We start from the raw sequence: 15,598 nt of genomic DNA on the forward strand, positions 1-15,598 counted from the left end.
AGGATAATGGGAAAGTGGTACTTGCAGACACCTAGGAATGTGACCTGCTCTAATGTTTTTTGGAAAAGTCATTTGGTACCTCCTATTAAAATAAAAACTACTCCCTTCGACTGTAACTTCTGACCCGGCAACCCCATTTTAGGAGCTCTACTCTTTAGAAATAGCAGCACAATTATGTAAGGCTCTATCCACGGTATATTTATGGCAGCATTGTTTCGTAGAGAAAGACTGCAATCAACTGAATCAATAGGGGTTATATAAATCATGATGTGTCCGTTCTAAGGAATGTTGTACAGCCTTTTAAAAAAGAATGAGTCACGTAACAAGCACTAGGTATCTTATAAAACTGACAAATCACTGACCTCTACTTCTGAAACCAATAATACATTATATATTAAATGAATTTAAATTTAAAAAATGCAAAAAAAATGAATCCATCTATATCCATCTAAAGACCTAGACAGATGCTCCTGACGCATTAAGAAAAACTCAATTGCCAAGTGACGTGTATAAAAAAGGATCCTGTTTTTGTAAAAACAACCCCCTCAAAGTCCTGACATGTCAGTATTTGGATGAGCGTAAAAAGACTGAAAAATAGGGACACCTGGGTGGCTCAGTTGGTTAAGCATCTGCCTTCGGCTCAGGTCCTGATCACAGGGTCCTGGGCTCTCTTCTCAGCGGGGAGCCTGCTTCTCCCTCTGCCTCTCACTCTGTCTCTCATGAATAAATAAAATCCTTTAAAAAGAAGACTGAAAAACATACAAGTTTTGATCTCTCAATAGTTGGAATAGGGAGGAGAGAAATTTTTTCTTACTATTTCTACATTGGTAGTAAGATTTCTGGGCAGCATTACGTCTAACGAGTTTATGCTCATGAATTTGAAGTGAGACTGGTTATCATGGTTGCATGTGTTTCTGTAACCACAGCTTCATGGGTGCAGAGCAGGCAATCAGATTTAATAAGGATTTGAGTATTGCCAAGTGAATACAACAAAGGAGCAATGGAGTTGAGGGTATGTGCAAGGGAGGGTTATAAATAATAATGCACAACAAACTTGCATAAGGAAAGAAATAAGGCCACGAAGGGGCAGGTACTGTGAAAAGCATTAGGATTAATGGATTGTAAGGTCATGGTAAGGCCTAATGATTGTTGGAGTTGATTGTTGGAGTCAAGGGCGAATCTGGAGAAAGCTAGAAAAAGATAGTAAGAACTTGCTTGAAACTCAGACTAAGGAAAGATTTTAGTTATTGGCAATGACAAAGGAATGGCTAAAGTTGATTAGCTATTAATATCATTAGCCGAGAGATCAAGGGACTGAGAAGTGTCAATTAGAATTAGTGAGAGACTAAAATCTCTGGGGAATAAGGAGTGAACCAGGGAAGGTAAATGACTAAGAGTGGTATAGTCCTCTGATCATGAAAAACCTAAAGCTGGGGGTATTTAGGGAAGAAGGTGGGGGGCAGAGGGGAGGATAGTCTGTAAGTGGCATCCCAACGGTAAGAAAAACACTAGTGAAAAGAAATAGGCGCTAAATGAGAGCCTACAGCAGAGAGCCCAGGTTCAGTTAGAGCAGTGGTTCTCAAACTTTAGTGTGATTTAGAAACACCCTGAAGGAGTGTTCAACTAAAGACTGCAGAACCCTACAACACAGTTTCTGATTCAGTAATTCTGAAGTCTGAGAATTTGCATTTCTAAAACATTCTCAGAGTAATCTAGCCCTACAGAGAAGGCTTAAACTCCCTTTTATTTACATGGCCGATAAGCCTATGTAGTTACTCATTTTTTTGAAGTAGATCATCCTACCAGGTCACCTTATGTATGTACGAAAGCAAACTTGTGATAATTTTAAAAATCCAGAATAGAGGGACACCTGGGTGGCTCAGTCAGTTAAGCATCTGCCTTCGACTCAGGTCATAATCCCAGGGTCCTGGGATCCAGTCCCCCATCAGGCTCCCTGCCCAAAAGGGAGCCTGTTTCTCCCTCTGCCTGCCGCTCCCCCTGCTTGTGTGCTCTCTCTCTCTCTCTGACAAATAAATAAATAAATAATCTTTAGAAAAATAAATAAAACATTTTCAGATGATGCTGATGAAGCTGGTCCAGGGACCACACTTCCAGAACAACTCAAGAACAACAAAAAAAAACAACAACAACAACAACAAGGGAAAAAACAGACAATAAGTTTGATCACATAGGGAATGTTTTTGATGACTGATTGAGAATCCCAGAAAATACTATGAAAAAGTTTTAGAAGTAGGAGAGTAGTGAGAGATGTGGACAGAAAAGGGGTCCTCACAAAACCAGGCTTGAGTTGAAGGCAACTAAGTTACATGCGCTATTTCATGCATAAAAATAACAGAAGTAAACTCCGTAAGAAGTGAAGAAAAGCCAAAAAATCTTTTACTAAAAAGAAAGCATAATATAGGAAGGATCAGTTATAAATGGGTATTTTCTCTGCTAAACTGACTTCAACCAACCTACCAAAAAGTTTGTTGACTGAGCAAAGGTTAAAGTGTTAAACTGGTTAAACAAAAACACTGATAACCATAACACAGACCTCAATCAGGGCTCCTCCAAATGTTAATAGGAAAACCTCAAGTAAGCCATTATTCTTTAATATAAAAAGATGTTAATAAAACCGAATTTTCTTTTTTCAGATGTAGCCAAAACTCATTGATTCATCAGTTTTATTAGTTGTTTAAAGACAGCTGCTGAAAGATTTAATGTGTATTTGACAGAAGTAAATCCTTACTATTTTCATTCTCTCTTCAAAATGGAAAATTTCCCACAGATCTTAAAAGTATTACATAATATTAAAAAGAACCAGAAAATACCAAAATGCCTTAAGTGAAAAACACAAACATCCTGTAATTCCATCACCTAGAGCTAACCACTATGTACATCTGATGTACCTTCTTAAATATATATATATATGCTAGAATATACAGAGATAGATCTAATCTATAGATGATCTTTTAGGAAAATAACAATGCAAACTTCTTAGTATATACATACTAATTCCTTGGTTAAAAATAGGTATAGTGGAAGGGCGCCCGGGTGGCTCAGTCTGTTAACTGTCTGCCTTCAGGTCAGGTCATGCTCCCAGGGTCCTGGGATTGAACTCCATATTGGGCTCCCTGCTCAGTGGGGAGTCTGCTTCCCCCTCTGCCTCTCCCCCTGGCTTGTGCTCTCTCACTCTCAAATACATAAATAAATAAAATCTTAAAAAAAAAAAGCTATAGTTGAATGGGTATGACTACCACTTTAATTCTAGTGATGTTTCATGAAGGTGTTATCACCATTTAGCTGCTAGTTGATCATATTTTTAAAATGGCTTTAGTTTAGATATTTCAAAAAAAATTATATTGATTATAAAAACAAATGAAGTCAAGAAAACTTTTTCTCTTTCTCTCTATAATACACACACGTTTTGAATTTTTACTTTAGATGGTATCATAATGGGGCCTGAATCATGTTACACTTCAAGAGTCCAAAATGTTAAAATATATGAAGTGGATACACATGATTTATACACAATTGCAACTGGAGAACGATGAAACAAAAATAATTTACAGATTTAAAGACTATATATAGTTAAGTAAAAATGTAAACATTCATTGCTATCACAATGCATAAAAGAATTGTATAAGTTCCTATAGAAACTTATATCATAATATTTACTATTATTTTGCTCAAATTTAACATCATCCAAACCATATGTAACATTCTCTTTAAACTAAATTTCAATATAAATTTTGCATACAGAATCAGCAGAGAATCTTATATAACCCGACAGTCAAAAAAAAACCAAGTATTATTTGTTAGAGGTTCTAAATATTTTAAGGCAGACAGATATTTGTTTTAAAAGTTAAAAACTCAACAGGGGCTGTTTTTGATACACTTTTATATATTTTTCATTTTTTAAACAAGAAGGGGCTATCTCTTGGATTGTCACTGCTTAGACAGGGCCTATAATACATAGCAGACAATTATTTATAAAATGAATAACATCTGGGAATTTATTCAATTTTTAGGGATCCAAAATTATAAAATTTCCTGTAAATTATACCATTTAGAAAATGAACATATAGCTATTAAAATATATGTGGAAATTGTTTAATCATTTTAGAGCAGTCAAAATACAATATAAGATTGGTATCTTGGTGTTTGAAAGCAATCATTTTACCATATGCATTTTAATCTTTTATATCATTCACTTTAAGTTGATGGTTAATTTAATAAGTTTTAATCAAAGTTGTTTTCAAACATTGTCATAATGTCACTTTGAAGAGTCATATCAATGGTACCAGCCATCTGTAGAAAGAAGCGAAAAAATTTAATGTTACTTTAAAAGAAATTTATGCCTTCATTAGAACTAGATAAAAATTATCACACAACTTTTAGAACAGATTATACAACATGAACACAATTTATATAACACAATGAGTTTATGTAATTTTCTATTTCTGTTCAAATACTGATTTTTGTTAAATTGTTGTTCATGTGATAAATAAAACTTAAAACTTACAAGAACACTAAGAACAAGTTTAACTTCTCCAAATAAGAGAGAAAACTGTCAGTGTTGACACAATATTAATAAGGACATGAACTGAGATTATATTGTTTCATTTATCTCAACACCTAATATAGTACTAGACACATAAAATTATTTTCTGAATGGACCAGTATCTCTAACTGAGGAAACTATAATATGTAACGTTAAAGCTACAGGCTTTCCTGGATTCTGCCACTTACTGTGTAACCTAGGGCAAATTATTTAAACAAGTCTATTTTATATATAGGTATTTCTGAAAATCAAACCAAATTGCATGTATAACAGTAAGTTGTTCATTAAATGCTAAAAAGCCATTAAAAATAAGCTAAAGTAAACAAAAGTCTAATTATGACAAAGGAAATAGGGGTGCCTGGGTGGCTCAGTTGGTTGAGCAACTGCCTACGGCTCAGGTCATTATCTCAGGATCCTGGGATTGAGCCCCACATCAGGCTCCCTGCTCACTGAGGAGTCTGCTTCTCCCTCTCCCTCTCTCTCTGCCCCTCCTGCTCCCCTGATTGCTCTGAGTGGTGCACAGTTGGTTAAACATCCAACTCTTGGTTTAGGCTCAGGTCATGATCTCAGGGTTGTGAGATCGAGCCCTCCTTTGGGCTCTGTGCTGAGTGTGGAGTTGGCTTGGAATTCTCTCTCCTTCTCCCTCTGCACAACCCTTCACTCTCTCTCTCTGAAATAAGTAGGTCTTTAAAAAAATGTTCTTGTTTTTTTAAACTGGTAAATAGTAACAACCCAGAGTGGTAGGTAAATGTGCCAATTTGCAACCAACTGATTGACTTCCTAGATGAGAATCAGTATTCCCATTGGCTGTGTGGGGGACGATTTGAAATTATGACTTATCTACCAAAAGGATATTAGAAAGTTACATGTGGCTCTTATAAATGACAAATATTTCTTTCAATATGCCACAGAAACAAAAGGATAAATTCTTCAATCATAAACCAGGCTACTTTCCTAACGCCAATTCTTAGGATGCCAAATGTCTAGCCCAGAGAGTTCCCCAAAGTTCTATTTTAACTCTCCAACATGAGAGTTGGATACATTGTCCTCATCTAAATATCATGTGATATTCCTGTAAGTATCCAGACATACTGCAAAATTCTAAGAATATGTAATGAAACTTGTTTTTATTATAAAAAAAAGTATTTTATTTCAGACTGTCTTCCATCTTGACTAATATCTGCATGTGTGGAATAATTACTGATATGGAACTGTTATTCTCTATACCAACTAACCTTTGATACTATGATTTACATAACTAACACTCTCTGCCCCTATCATCATAACCTAATATATATACCTCAACTATTCAGATTTAAGATCAAACACTTGGTCAAGGGAACTGGCATGAGGTGAATTCATAGAAGCTCTGCTTGGTGTCAAGTTATTACATCTTTTTTGAGTACAGACCTGTAAATTAGCAGCAATGTAAAAGTTTGGGTTGTCAAAAATGATAGCAGGTAGAGCCAATATCAGGTTGTTAGTTACCAAAGCTGCTAGATGTGGTGTTAGTTACATTTCAGTGGATTCCAGGTCTAGACAAGTTCCAGAAAAGTGCTTAGGATATTTGAAATTATATTGGGTTACCTCACTGGGTTGTCAGGTAGCAAGTAAGTTGCTGTGAAATCACTTACGAGTGATTGAAGTAAGGCCCTTGTCTGAACCAACGGGAAAAATTCCTAAGTCACTAGAGAAAATACTTCTAGCTAAGTACTAATAGAAAATTATGAGCTCCTAAAAAAAAAAAAAAAAACCACAAAAAATATATTAAAATGTTTAAGTTTAGTTAATTAAACCTCTAATTAATTTAAATTAACTAAAATTTAAAATTTATTTTTTTGTTGGATTGGCCACATTTCAAGGGCTCAAGAGCACTGGATGGGATTAACAGCAGATTAGACAGTGAAGATTAGTGAACTGAAACAAAATGAAAAGCAGAAAAAAATTGTTTTATTGATTATTTTATCTACTTATTTGAGAGAGCAAGTGAGCATGAGTGAGCAGAGGAGGAGAGGGAGAGAGAGAATCCCAAGCTGACTCCCTGCCGATTGCAGAGTCCAACACAGGGTTTGATTCCCACAACCTGTGCGATCATGACCTGAGCCAAAATCACGAGTTGGACACCTAACTGAATGAGTTACCTAGGCACCCCGAGAAAAAAATGGTTTAAATTAAAAGAGCATCAGTGTGGGACAACTTCAAGTGGCCTAATAAGTGATTGCTCAAAGGAGGAAAAGAGGAAAAAGAAAAAATATGAAAAAATAATGGCCAAAAATTTTCCAAGCTTGATGGAAACTATAAATACATTTCCAATAAGCCAAACAAAGTACGAAAGCAACAAAACCCAGTGATGAATAAAACTGTTAAAAAGCAGACAGAGGAAAGGCATATTTTATACAGAACAAAGACACCAAATTTCTCACTAGAAACAAAAGCAAGAAGTTAGTGAAGGAACATCTTTAAAGTACTGAAAGAAAAACCACTAACAATCTAGAATTCTACATCCAGCAAAAAAATATCTAAAAAAATAAAGGCAAGTTTGATGGGTATTAAGGAGGGCACGTATTGCATGGTACACTGGGTGTTATACGCAAGTAATGAATCATGGAACTTTACATCAAAAACTAGGGATGTACTGTATGGTGACTAACATAATAAAAAATTATTATAAAAAAATAAAGGCAAGTTTAAAACACATCTACACAAAAACCTGCACACAAGTGTTTATAGCAGTTTACTGTGATTGCTGTGAGCTGGAAGCAACCAAAATGTCTATCAATAGGTGAATGGATAAACAGTCATGCATCCATATACTGGGAGTATTTATTCAGCCAAAAAGAAATGAGCTATCGAAGTACAAAAAGACACAGAAGAACCTTAAATGCATATTACTAAAGTGAAAGAGACAAATCTGAAGCAGCTAAATATTGTATGATTCCAACTATATGACATTCTGGAAAAGGCAAAACTATGGAGATGCTAAACAGACGAGTGGTTGGAAAGGATGAATAGGAGGTATATTTTTAAGAAAGGCAAATTACTCTGATGACATCGTAATGGTTGATCTATGTCATTACATATTTGTCAAACCCATAAAAAGCACAACACAAAAAGTGAACCCTAAAGTAAACTATGGATTTTGCCTGATAAAAACTAAGGTTGATAGTGATGTGTCAATGTGGTGTCAATATTGGTTCATGGATCGTGGGATGTTGATAGTGTGGAAGGTTATGTGTTGATGCGGGCAGGGGAGGAGTATGTGGGGGCTCTTTGTATTTTGGGCTCAATTTTGCTGTGACTCTAAAATGCTCTAAAAGATAAAGTTTATTGCTGATATAAAAAAGCCAAATAAAGATATTTTCAGATACACAAAAGCTGAAAGACTTCATCACCACCTGACCCCCACTACAAGAAATGTTGAAAGTCCTTTAGGAGGAAGGAAAATTAATACCATTTGGAATTCTGGATCTGAATGAAAGAAGAGCACTGGAAATGGTTAACTACATAGGCAAATATAAAATTTTAATCTATTTAAAACTTTTAAAAATATATTTTATTTATTTGAGGGTGGGAGGAGTGAGAGCACTAGCAGGGGAAAAGGGGAGAGGGAGAGCAGACTCCACACTAAGCAGGGTACCTAATGCAGGGCTCGATCCCAGCACCCTGGGTTCATCACCTGAAGGCAGATGCTTAATCAACTGAGCTACCCAGGCACCCCTAAAGCTTTTAAAAAGATAATTTGACTACTTAAACATTAGCATATAAGCTGGGAGGGGAAGAAATGGAAGTACACCACTGTACGGTTGTTCTACCAAATGCAAAGTGGCATGGCAGTCCTCACAGGAACACTGTGTTAAGCTAAAGTATATACTACAAATCCTAAAGCAACCATCATATAACAAAGTATTGCTGATAATAAGCCAATGAAGCAAATAAAACAGAATCAAAAAAATACAGGATTAGAAGAATGTAGGGAAAAAAGAGCTAACAAGAATAGACAAACAGAAAAGAAATAACAAGACGTTGTGCTCAAACTTAATGCATCAATAATCATATTGAATGTAGTCAGTCTAATAAACACTTGTATAATAGGCACAGATTGGATTTAAAAAAACAAACAAAACAAGACCTCACTACATGTTGCCTACATTAAACTCACTTTAAATATGAAAACACAGATAGGTTAAAAGTAAAAGGATGAAGACATTTTTTGCACCATGCCAACATAAGTCATACAAAAAGTGAAGTGGATATGTTTCCGAGTAAATTTCAGAGTAAATAATATTGTTAAGAATAAAGATCACTTTGTAATGAAAAGGGGATCAATTAATTAAGAGAATGTAAAAATCCTAAACGTTTAGGTATCTAACAACACAGCTTCAAAATACATGAAATAAAACTGACAGAATTACAAGGATAAAAAGATAAATCTACAACTATATATTCATAGATGGCAATGCCCCCTCTCAATATTTGATAGAATAAGCAGGCATAACATCAGCAAGAATATAGATAGGAGTCTTGAACAACATCATCCATCAGCTTGGCCTGTTTAATACTCTACTCAACAGCAGAATACACATTCTTCTCATGTGCACACAGAATATTTACTAAGGTAGACCATAATATGGACCATTAAAAAAGCCTTAATGAATTTAAGACGTTATGTATTCTCTGACTACACTGGAATTCAATTAGAAACCACTAACAAAAATTACTAGCCAGAAAATTCCCAATTATTTGGAAACTAATATACTTCCAAATAATCCACAGATGAAAAAAGGAATCAATTCTAGTTTTTAAACATTATTTTCTGTATATTAAGACTCTTAAACATGTCAGTTTTTTTCCTCTCCCATTTTATTAAGATATAATTGACTTAAAATGCAAGTCAATTTAATAATTTGCATGTGTGGTTTATGTATGCATGCATTGTTCATCTAGTGTTCAACTAAAACACTGACCTGGGCTAGATGGCATAACTTTTGGCCACAATTTATCAACAGCTTATGGATTTTTCAAGAGTTAATTAACAGTAAGTGATAAACTACCTATGAGCCAGGAATGTTCCTATGTGTTTATTACTACATGTAAATTCATTCCATCTTCACAACAGGTATTATTATTCCCACTTTACAGACAAGGAAATTGAGGCACAGAGAGGTTAAATAAATTGCCCAAGCTCAAAAGTCTAGTAAATGGCAAAACTAGTATTTGAACCTACATAGTCTAGTAGCTCCATGACCATATTCTGTGATTATACTCTGCGTCTCTGACTATATAAAATTTTTATTTTAGGCTCTGATTTTAGAACTTGATCTTCACAAAAGATGTAAATCCACTGTCACTGAAAACCACCCTGAATGTATCTTTGAATCTGTAGAAGATACAGTTCTGTTAAATTTTTCCTTAGATTTAGTAAACTAAAATTTACTTACTGCTTCTCTCCTCCTCCGCTCTTGCTCTTTCTCCCTTGCTAAATTACGGTCTTTGAGAAGCCAGAGTTTGTATTTATCTTGAGCTTCTGAAGACTGCTGATGTTCCTTCTGTTCTTCTCCAAGATACTGGTTTTGCATCTTATTTGAAAAAGATTCTTGAGTGAAGCCAAGGTCCCTTAAAGAAACAGTATAGCTCAAAGTAGGTTTCAAGTTCCTTAAAAGTTTTCATTACAAAGATATGTTAATTAAATTATAAATATAAAGCAATGTTTTAGATCCCCCTTTTCATATGTTATGATGTCATTTTTAAGTTTGACTTTTGATGTCAAATTTTGCAAAGGCAATCTATATTAACAAAGAGAAGGTTATGGAAACTAACCAAGGTGTATTACTATGTTCTTACACATAGAATTGAAAATAATGATATCATTATGATTTAGTTATATTAGTATCTTTGATAGATCACTTGATAATTTCTATCCTCTTCAAAGTAGATACTACTTGTTAGTTAAAAAAAAATCAATAAAAATATTTTTTGCAATTATAATTTGCTTTGTGTTCTATTAAATAGCTAAATCATGGTCACCTGACAAAAAATAAATATATTTAAAATTACAGGTCTACCACAGGGAATGGAGTTTGCTACACAGTCAATGCATGCATACATGAACAAATACTTGAATAAATAAAAAGAAATTGATAGTCTATATCTCTCAGCCTCCTTTAATCCAATAAATTACAGACCTCTGATTTTCTTGAAATATTTTTGGTTCCTTTGTATTCTGTTCTAGGTGTTTCCGTATTAGTTCCTGTGTTCGAGCTTTTACTTCTTTTTCTATTGCTGCTTTTCTAAATTGGTTGAAGAGCTCATCTGAGGATTTCAGTACACCGGATGTTTTGACTGGTTTGCCTAAACTTTTCCAAGAGTCTGCATTCTTGATCTTTATATCCTAAAACAAATATTTGATTTAGTTTGTGTCTACAGATGTCAACCACATTTTGAAAGAAAAACAATATTTTTTGATATAGTAATAGATCAAATTAAGATTTGAAAGGCCTTCATGTAATTTTATTAAATTATGAAAAATATGAAAATATATCAGATAAGCTAAACTCATTATGTAAGACCAAATTAAAATTGCATGCTACCAATTATTTCAATTTAATGTACATATACAGTTGACCATTGAATAACAAAGGAACTAGGGATGCTGACACTGCACAGTCAAAAGTCCATGTATAACTTCTGACACCCTGAAAAAACTAATAATAGCCTAGTGTTGACTGGAGGCTTTAACCAATAACATTAGCAGTCAATTAACACATATTTTCTATATTATATGTATTATATACTGTATTCTTATAATAAAGTAAGCTAGAGAAGAGAAAATGTTATTGAGAAAATTGTAATGAAGAGAAAATATATTCATAGTGCTATACTGTATTGAAAAAAGCTGGCTTATTATAAGTAGACCCAACAGTTCAAACCTGTGTTGTTCAAGGGTCAACTCTAATAAAGGGTATGAGAATCTGCAAGGAATATAAAAATAAGTAAACCAGTCATGTAAAAGATACATATGGTCCCATGTGAAAAATAAACCACACATACAAATTATTAATAAGAGGCAAAGAAAGATGGTGCTGTAAGAATGGCACAATATTTGTTGGGAACCCTCCGACATACCTTTGTCTTTCCTTTCTTAAGAAATTAATTGACTGTGACCATTGTCCTTTTTCTTTTTTTTTTAAAGATTTTATTTATTTATTTGACAGAGATAGAAACAGCCAGCGAGAGAGGGAACACAAGCAGGGGGACCGGGAGAGGAAGAAGCAGGCTCATAGCGGAAGAGCCTGATGTGGGGCTCGATCCCATAACGCCGGGATCACGCCCTGAGCCGAAGGCAGGCGCTTAACCGCTGTGCCACCCAGGTGCCCCATTGTTCTTAAATGAGTTCTATCATGATCTAGATCCGTGCAACCCAATAGGAGCACTAGGTGTAATATGCAAACAATGAAGCATGGAACACTACATCAAAAACTAATGATATACTCTATGGTGACTAACATAACATAAAATAAACTTTTAAAAAATGTGTTTGTAATTAAAAAAAGGAATATATGTAGTTTAATATTTTCTAGTACAGGGGTGCCTGGGTGGCTTGGTTGGTTGAGTGTTCAACTCTTGGTTTCAGTTCAGGTCATGATCTTGAGGTCATGGATTTGAGCCCCCAGTCAGGCTCCATGCTCAGCAGGGAGTCTGCTTCAGTTTCTCTCTCATCCTGTGTCCCTCCCCCTGCTCATGTGCACACACTGGCTCTCTCAAGTGAATAAATAAATCTTTAAAAAAGAAAATAAAAAAATAAAATTTTCCAGTACAGGGATTATATCTGGAAGAAGGCAGAGTAGGAGGATCCTAAGCTCACCTTGCCCAATGGATACAAACAGATAACATACACATCAGTGTAAATAACCCAGAAAATGACCCCAAAGACTGGTGGACTCCACTGTCTGGGGCCAGACATCTAGCCTGGCTGCAGGATTCAACCACCAATGAAAGCTCGTCAGGGCAAAACAAACGAAAAGCACCCAGCAGTTCTATGCTACCGCCTCTATGGCAAATGCCTGCCTGATCTGACTCAACTCAAACCCAAAGCAACCGAAGACTGGTTCACTAACAAAACTGGAACCAAATGCTACCTATAACAGGCAAAGTGAGCCATTGCAGATGAGTAGGCTGAAGGCAAAACTGGCTTAGCCACAACAGTAGGGCACACATGACACACAGAGGAGACACCCCTGAAGGGCCAGGTTCTGGTGAACAGGGGACACTGCACTGCAGGGCACTACAGGACCTCTTTTGCAAAAGCCCATTACTTTCAAGTGTAGGAAATGTAGCTGACTTTCATAACACAATGAAACAGACACAGAGAATTAGACAAAATGAGAAGAAAGAGGAATATGTCCCAAATGAACAGGACAAAATCAGAGCAAGAGACCTAAATGAAACAGATAAGGAATATGACTGACAGAAAATTTAAAGTATTGGTCATAAGGATACTCACCGGATTTCAGACAAAAGTGGAAGACATCAGTGAAACCATTAAGAAAGAGATAGAAAACATTAAAAAAAAAAAAAAAAAAAAACGACCAGAGAAGAGGAACTCAGTAAGTGAAATTAAAAATAAACTAGATGGAAGAAATAGTAGGCTAGGGGAAGCACAAGAACAGATCAGCAACCTGGAGGTTAGAGTAATGGAAAACAATCAAGCTGAAAAGGAGAGAGACAAAAAATAATAATAAAAGATGAAACAAGACTTAAGAAACTCAGCAACACCATCATGCATAATAACATTCACATTATAGGAATCCCAGAAAGAAAAGAGACAGAAAAAGGGGGGAGAAAATTTATTTGAAGAAATAATAACTGAAAACTTCCCAAATCTGGGGAAGGAACCAGAAATCCAGATCCAGGAGGCACAGAGAGCCCCCCGAAAAATCAATCCAAGGAGGTCCACACTAAGACACATGGTAATTAAAATTACAAACTATAGTTTTAAAAGCTTCAGGAGAAAAGAAAACATACAAGGGAAAACCCCATAAGGCTATCAGCTAATTTTTCAGCAGAAACTGTATAGTCAAGAAGAAAGTGGCATGATTCAACATGCTGAAAGAAAAGAAAATCTGCAATCAAGAATCTAACCAGCAAGCCAATCATTCAGAAAAGGAGAGAGAAAGAGTTTCCCAAAGAAAAGTTAAAGGCATTCATCATCACTAAACCACACCTGTGAGAAATACTAAAGAGGACTCTTTGAGTGGAAGAAAGACCATAAGTAGGAGTAAGAAAAACAGGAAGCAAAAAAGGAGTAAAATTAAGTATAGTTATAAAAATTAGTCAAGGGATTCACAAAATAAAAGGCTGTAAGGTATGACACCATGTACCTAAAACTTAGTGGGGGTAATAGAGGGGAGTAAAGAATAGGTTAAACCTAAAGGACTGTCAACATAATTTAGACTGCTATATGCATAAATGTTATATACAAACCTAATAGTAACCAAAAATTAAAAACCAGTAATAGATATGCAAAAAAAAAAAAAAAATAAAGAGAAGAAAATCCAAGTCTATCACTAAAGAAAGCCAGCAAACCATGCAAGAAGAGAAACAAGAAAAATTAGGAACAGGGAAGACCTACAAAAATAACCATAAAACAAACAACAAAATGGCAATAAGTTCATACCTATCAATAATTACTTTGAATGAAAATGGACTAACTGCTCCAATCAAAAGACAAAGGGTGATGGAATGGATAAAAGAGCAAGATTCACCAATATGCTGTCTCCAAGAGACTCATTTCATATTAAAGACACATGCAGATTAAAAGTGAAGGGATGGAAAAGCATTTCTCATGCAAATTGAAGAGACAGGAAAGCCAGGGGAGCAATACTTGTATTGGACAAAACAGACTTTATATTTTTTATTTTTTAAATTTAGTGTGGTATATTTATTGCACTAGATTCCTATACAGCAAGCAGTGGTTCTCAAAATGTGATCCATGGATCCTTGAAGGTCCTGAGACATTTTTAGGGGGTCCACAAGATCAAAACTGTTTCCATAAAAATACTGAGACATTATTCACACTGTTTTCACTGTGTTGACATTTGCCCTCATGGTACAAAATTAATGGTGGGTAAAACTGTTGGTCATGAAAACATCACAATAAGTGATCTCAAACTGTACAGTCATTAGTCATTGTATTCTTTACTGTCACACACTTTCAGTGTGAAAAAAAATCCACAGTACTTAAGAATACTCCTATTGAAGCTATAGTTATTTCACTAAATGTCTACCCTGCAATGCCCCTCTTTTATTCATTTTATTATTTTATTTTTTTATTAACACATGTATTTTTTGCTTAAGGGGTACAGGTCTGTGATTCATCAGTCCTACACAATACACAGCACTCACCAGAACACATATCTGCCCCCAATGTCCATCACCCAGCCACCCCATCCCTCCCAACCCCCTCCACTCCAGCAACCCTCAGTTTGTTTCCTGAGATTAAAAGTCTCTTATGGTCTATCTCCTTCCCTGCTTTCGTCTTGTTTCATTTTTTCCTCTCTTCCCCTACGATCCTGTCTTGTTGCTCAAATTCTGCAAAACAGCAAGATCATATGATAACTGTCTTTCTCTGATTGAGTTGTTTTGCTTAGCGTAATACCCTCTAGTTCCATCCACGTCATTGCAAATGGCAAGATTTCATTGTTTGATGGCTGCATAATAGTTAATTGTATATATATATATCACATCTTCTTTATCCATTCATCTGTCGATGGACATCTGGGCTCTTTCCATAGTTTGGCTATTGTGGATGTTGCTGCTATAAACATTGGGGTCCAGGTGCCCCTTCAGATCACTACATTTGTATCTTTGGAGTGAATCTCTAGTAGTGCAATTGCTGGGTTGTAGGGTAGCTCTATTTTCAACTTTTTGAGGAACCTCCATACTGCTTTCCAGAGTGGCTGCACCAGCTTTCATTTCTACCAACAGTGTAAGAGGGTTTCCCTTTCTTCGCATCCTCCCCAACATCTGTTTTTTACT

General features: G+C 35.4%; 1 protein-coding gene across 1 annotated transcript in view; it reads right to left on the reverse strand.

The window, feature by feature from the left end:
• Positions 1–4,242: 4,242 nt before the first annotated feature.
• The window catches only part of BRDT (bromodomain testis associated), a 54,207-nt gene continuing 42,851 nt past the window's right edge, over positions 4,243–15,598 (reverse strand). Inside the window, exons 15-17 of the mRNA XM_008697734.2 lie at positions 10,747–10,952; positions 10,003–10,177; positions 4,243–4,311 (exon numbers count right to left, since the gene is read on the reverse strand). Coding sequence (XP_008695956.2) covers positions 4,243–4,311; positions 10,003–10,177; positions 10,747–10,952 — 450 coding nt within the window. The remainder of the gene's footprint in view (positions 4,312–10,002; positions 10,178–10,746; positions 10,953–15,598) is intronic.

The sequence above is a fragment of the Ursus maritimus genome, unplaced genomic scaffold (genome assembly GCF_017311325.1).
Source record: "Ursus maritimus isolate PB19 unplaced genomic scaffold, ASM1731132v1 scaffold_12, whole genome shotgun sequence".
Taxonomy (NCBI): Eukaryota; Metazoa; Chordata; class Mammalia; order Carnivora; family Ursidae; genus Ursus; species Ursus maritimus.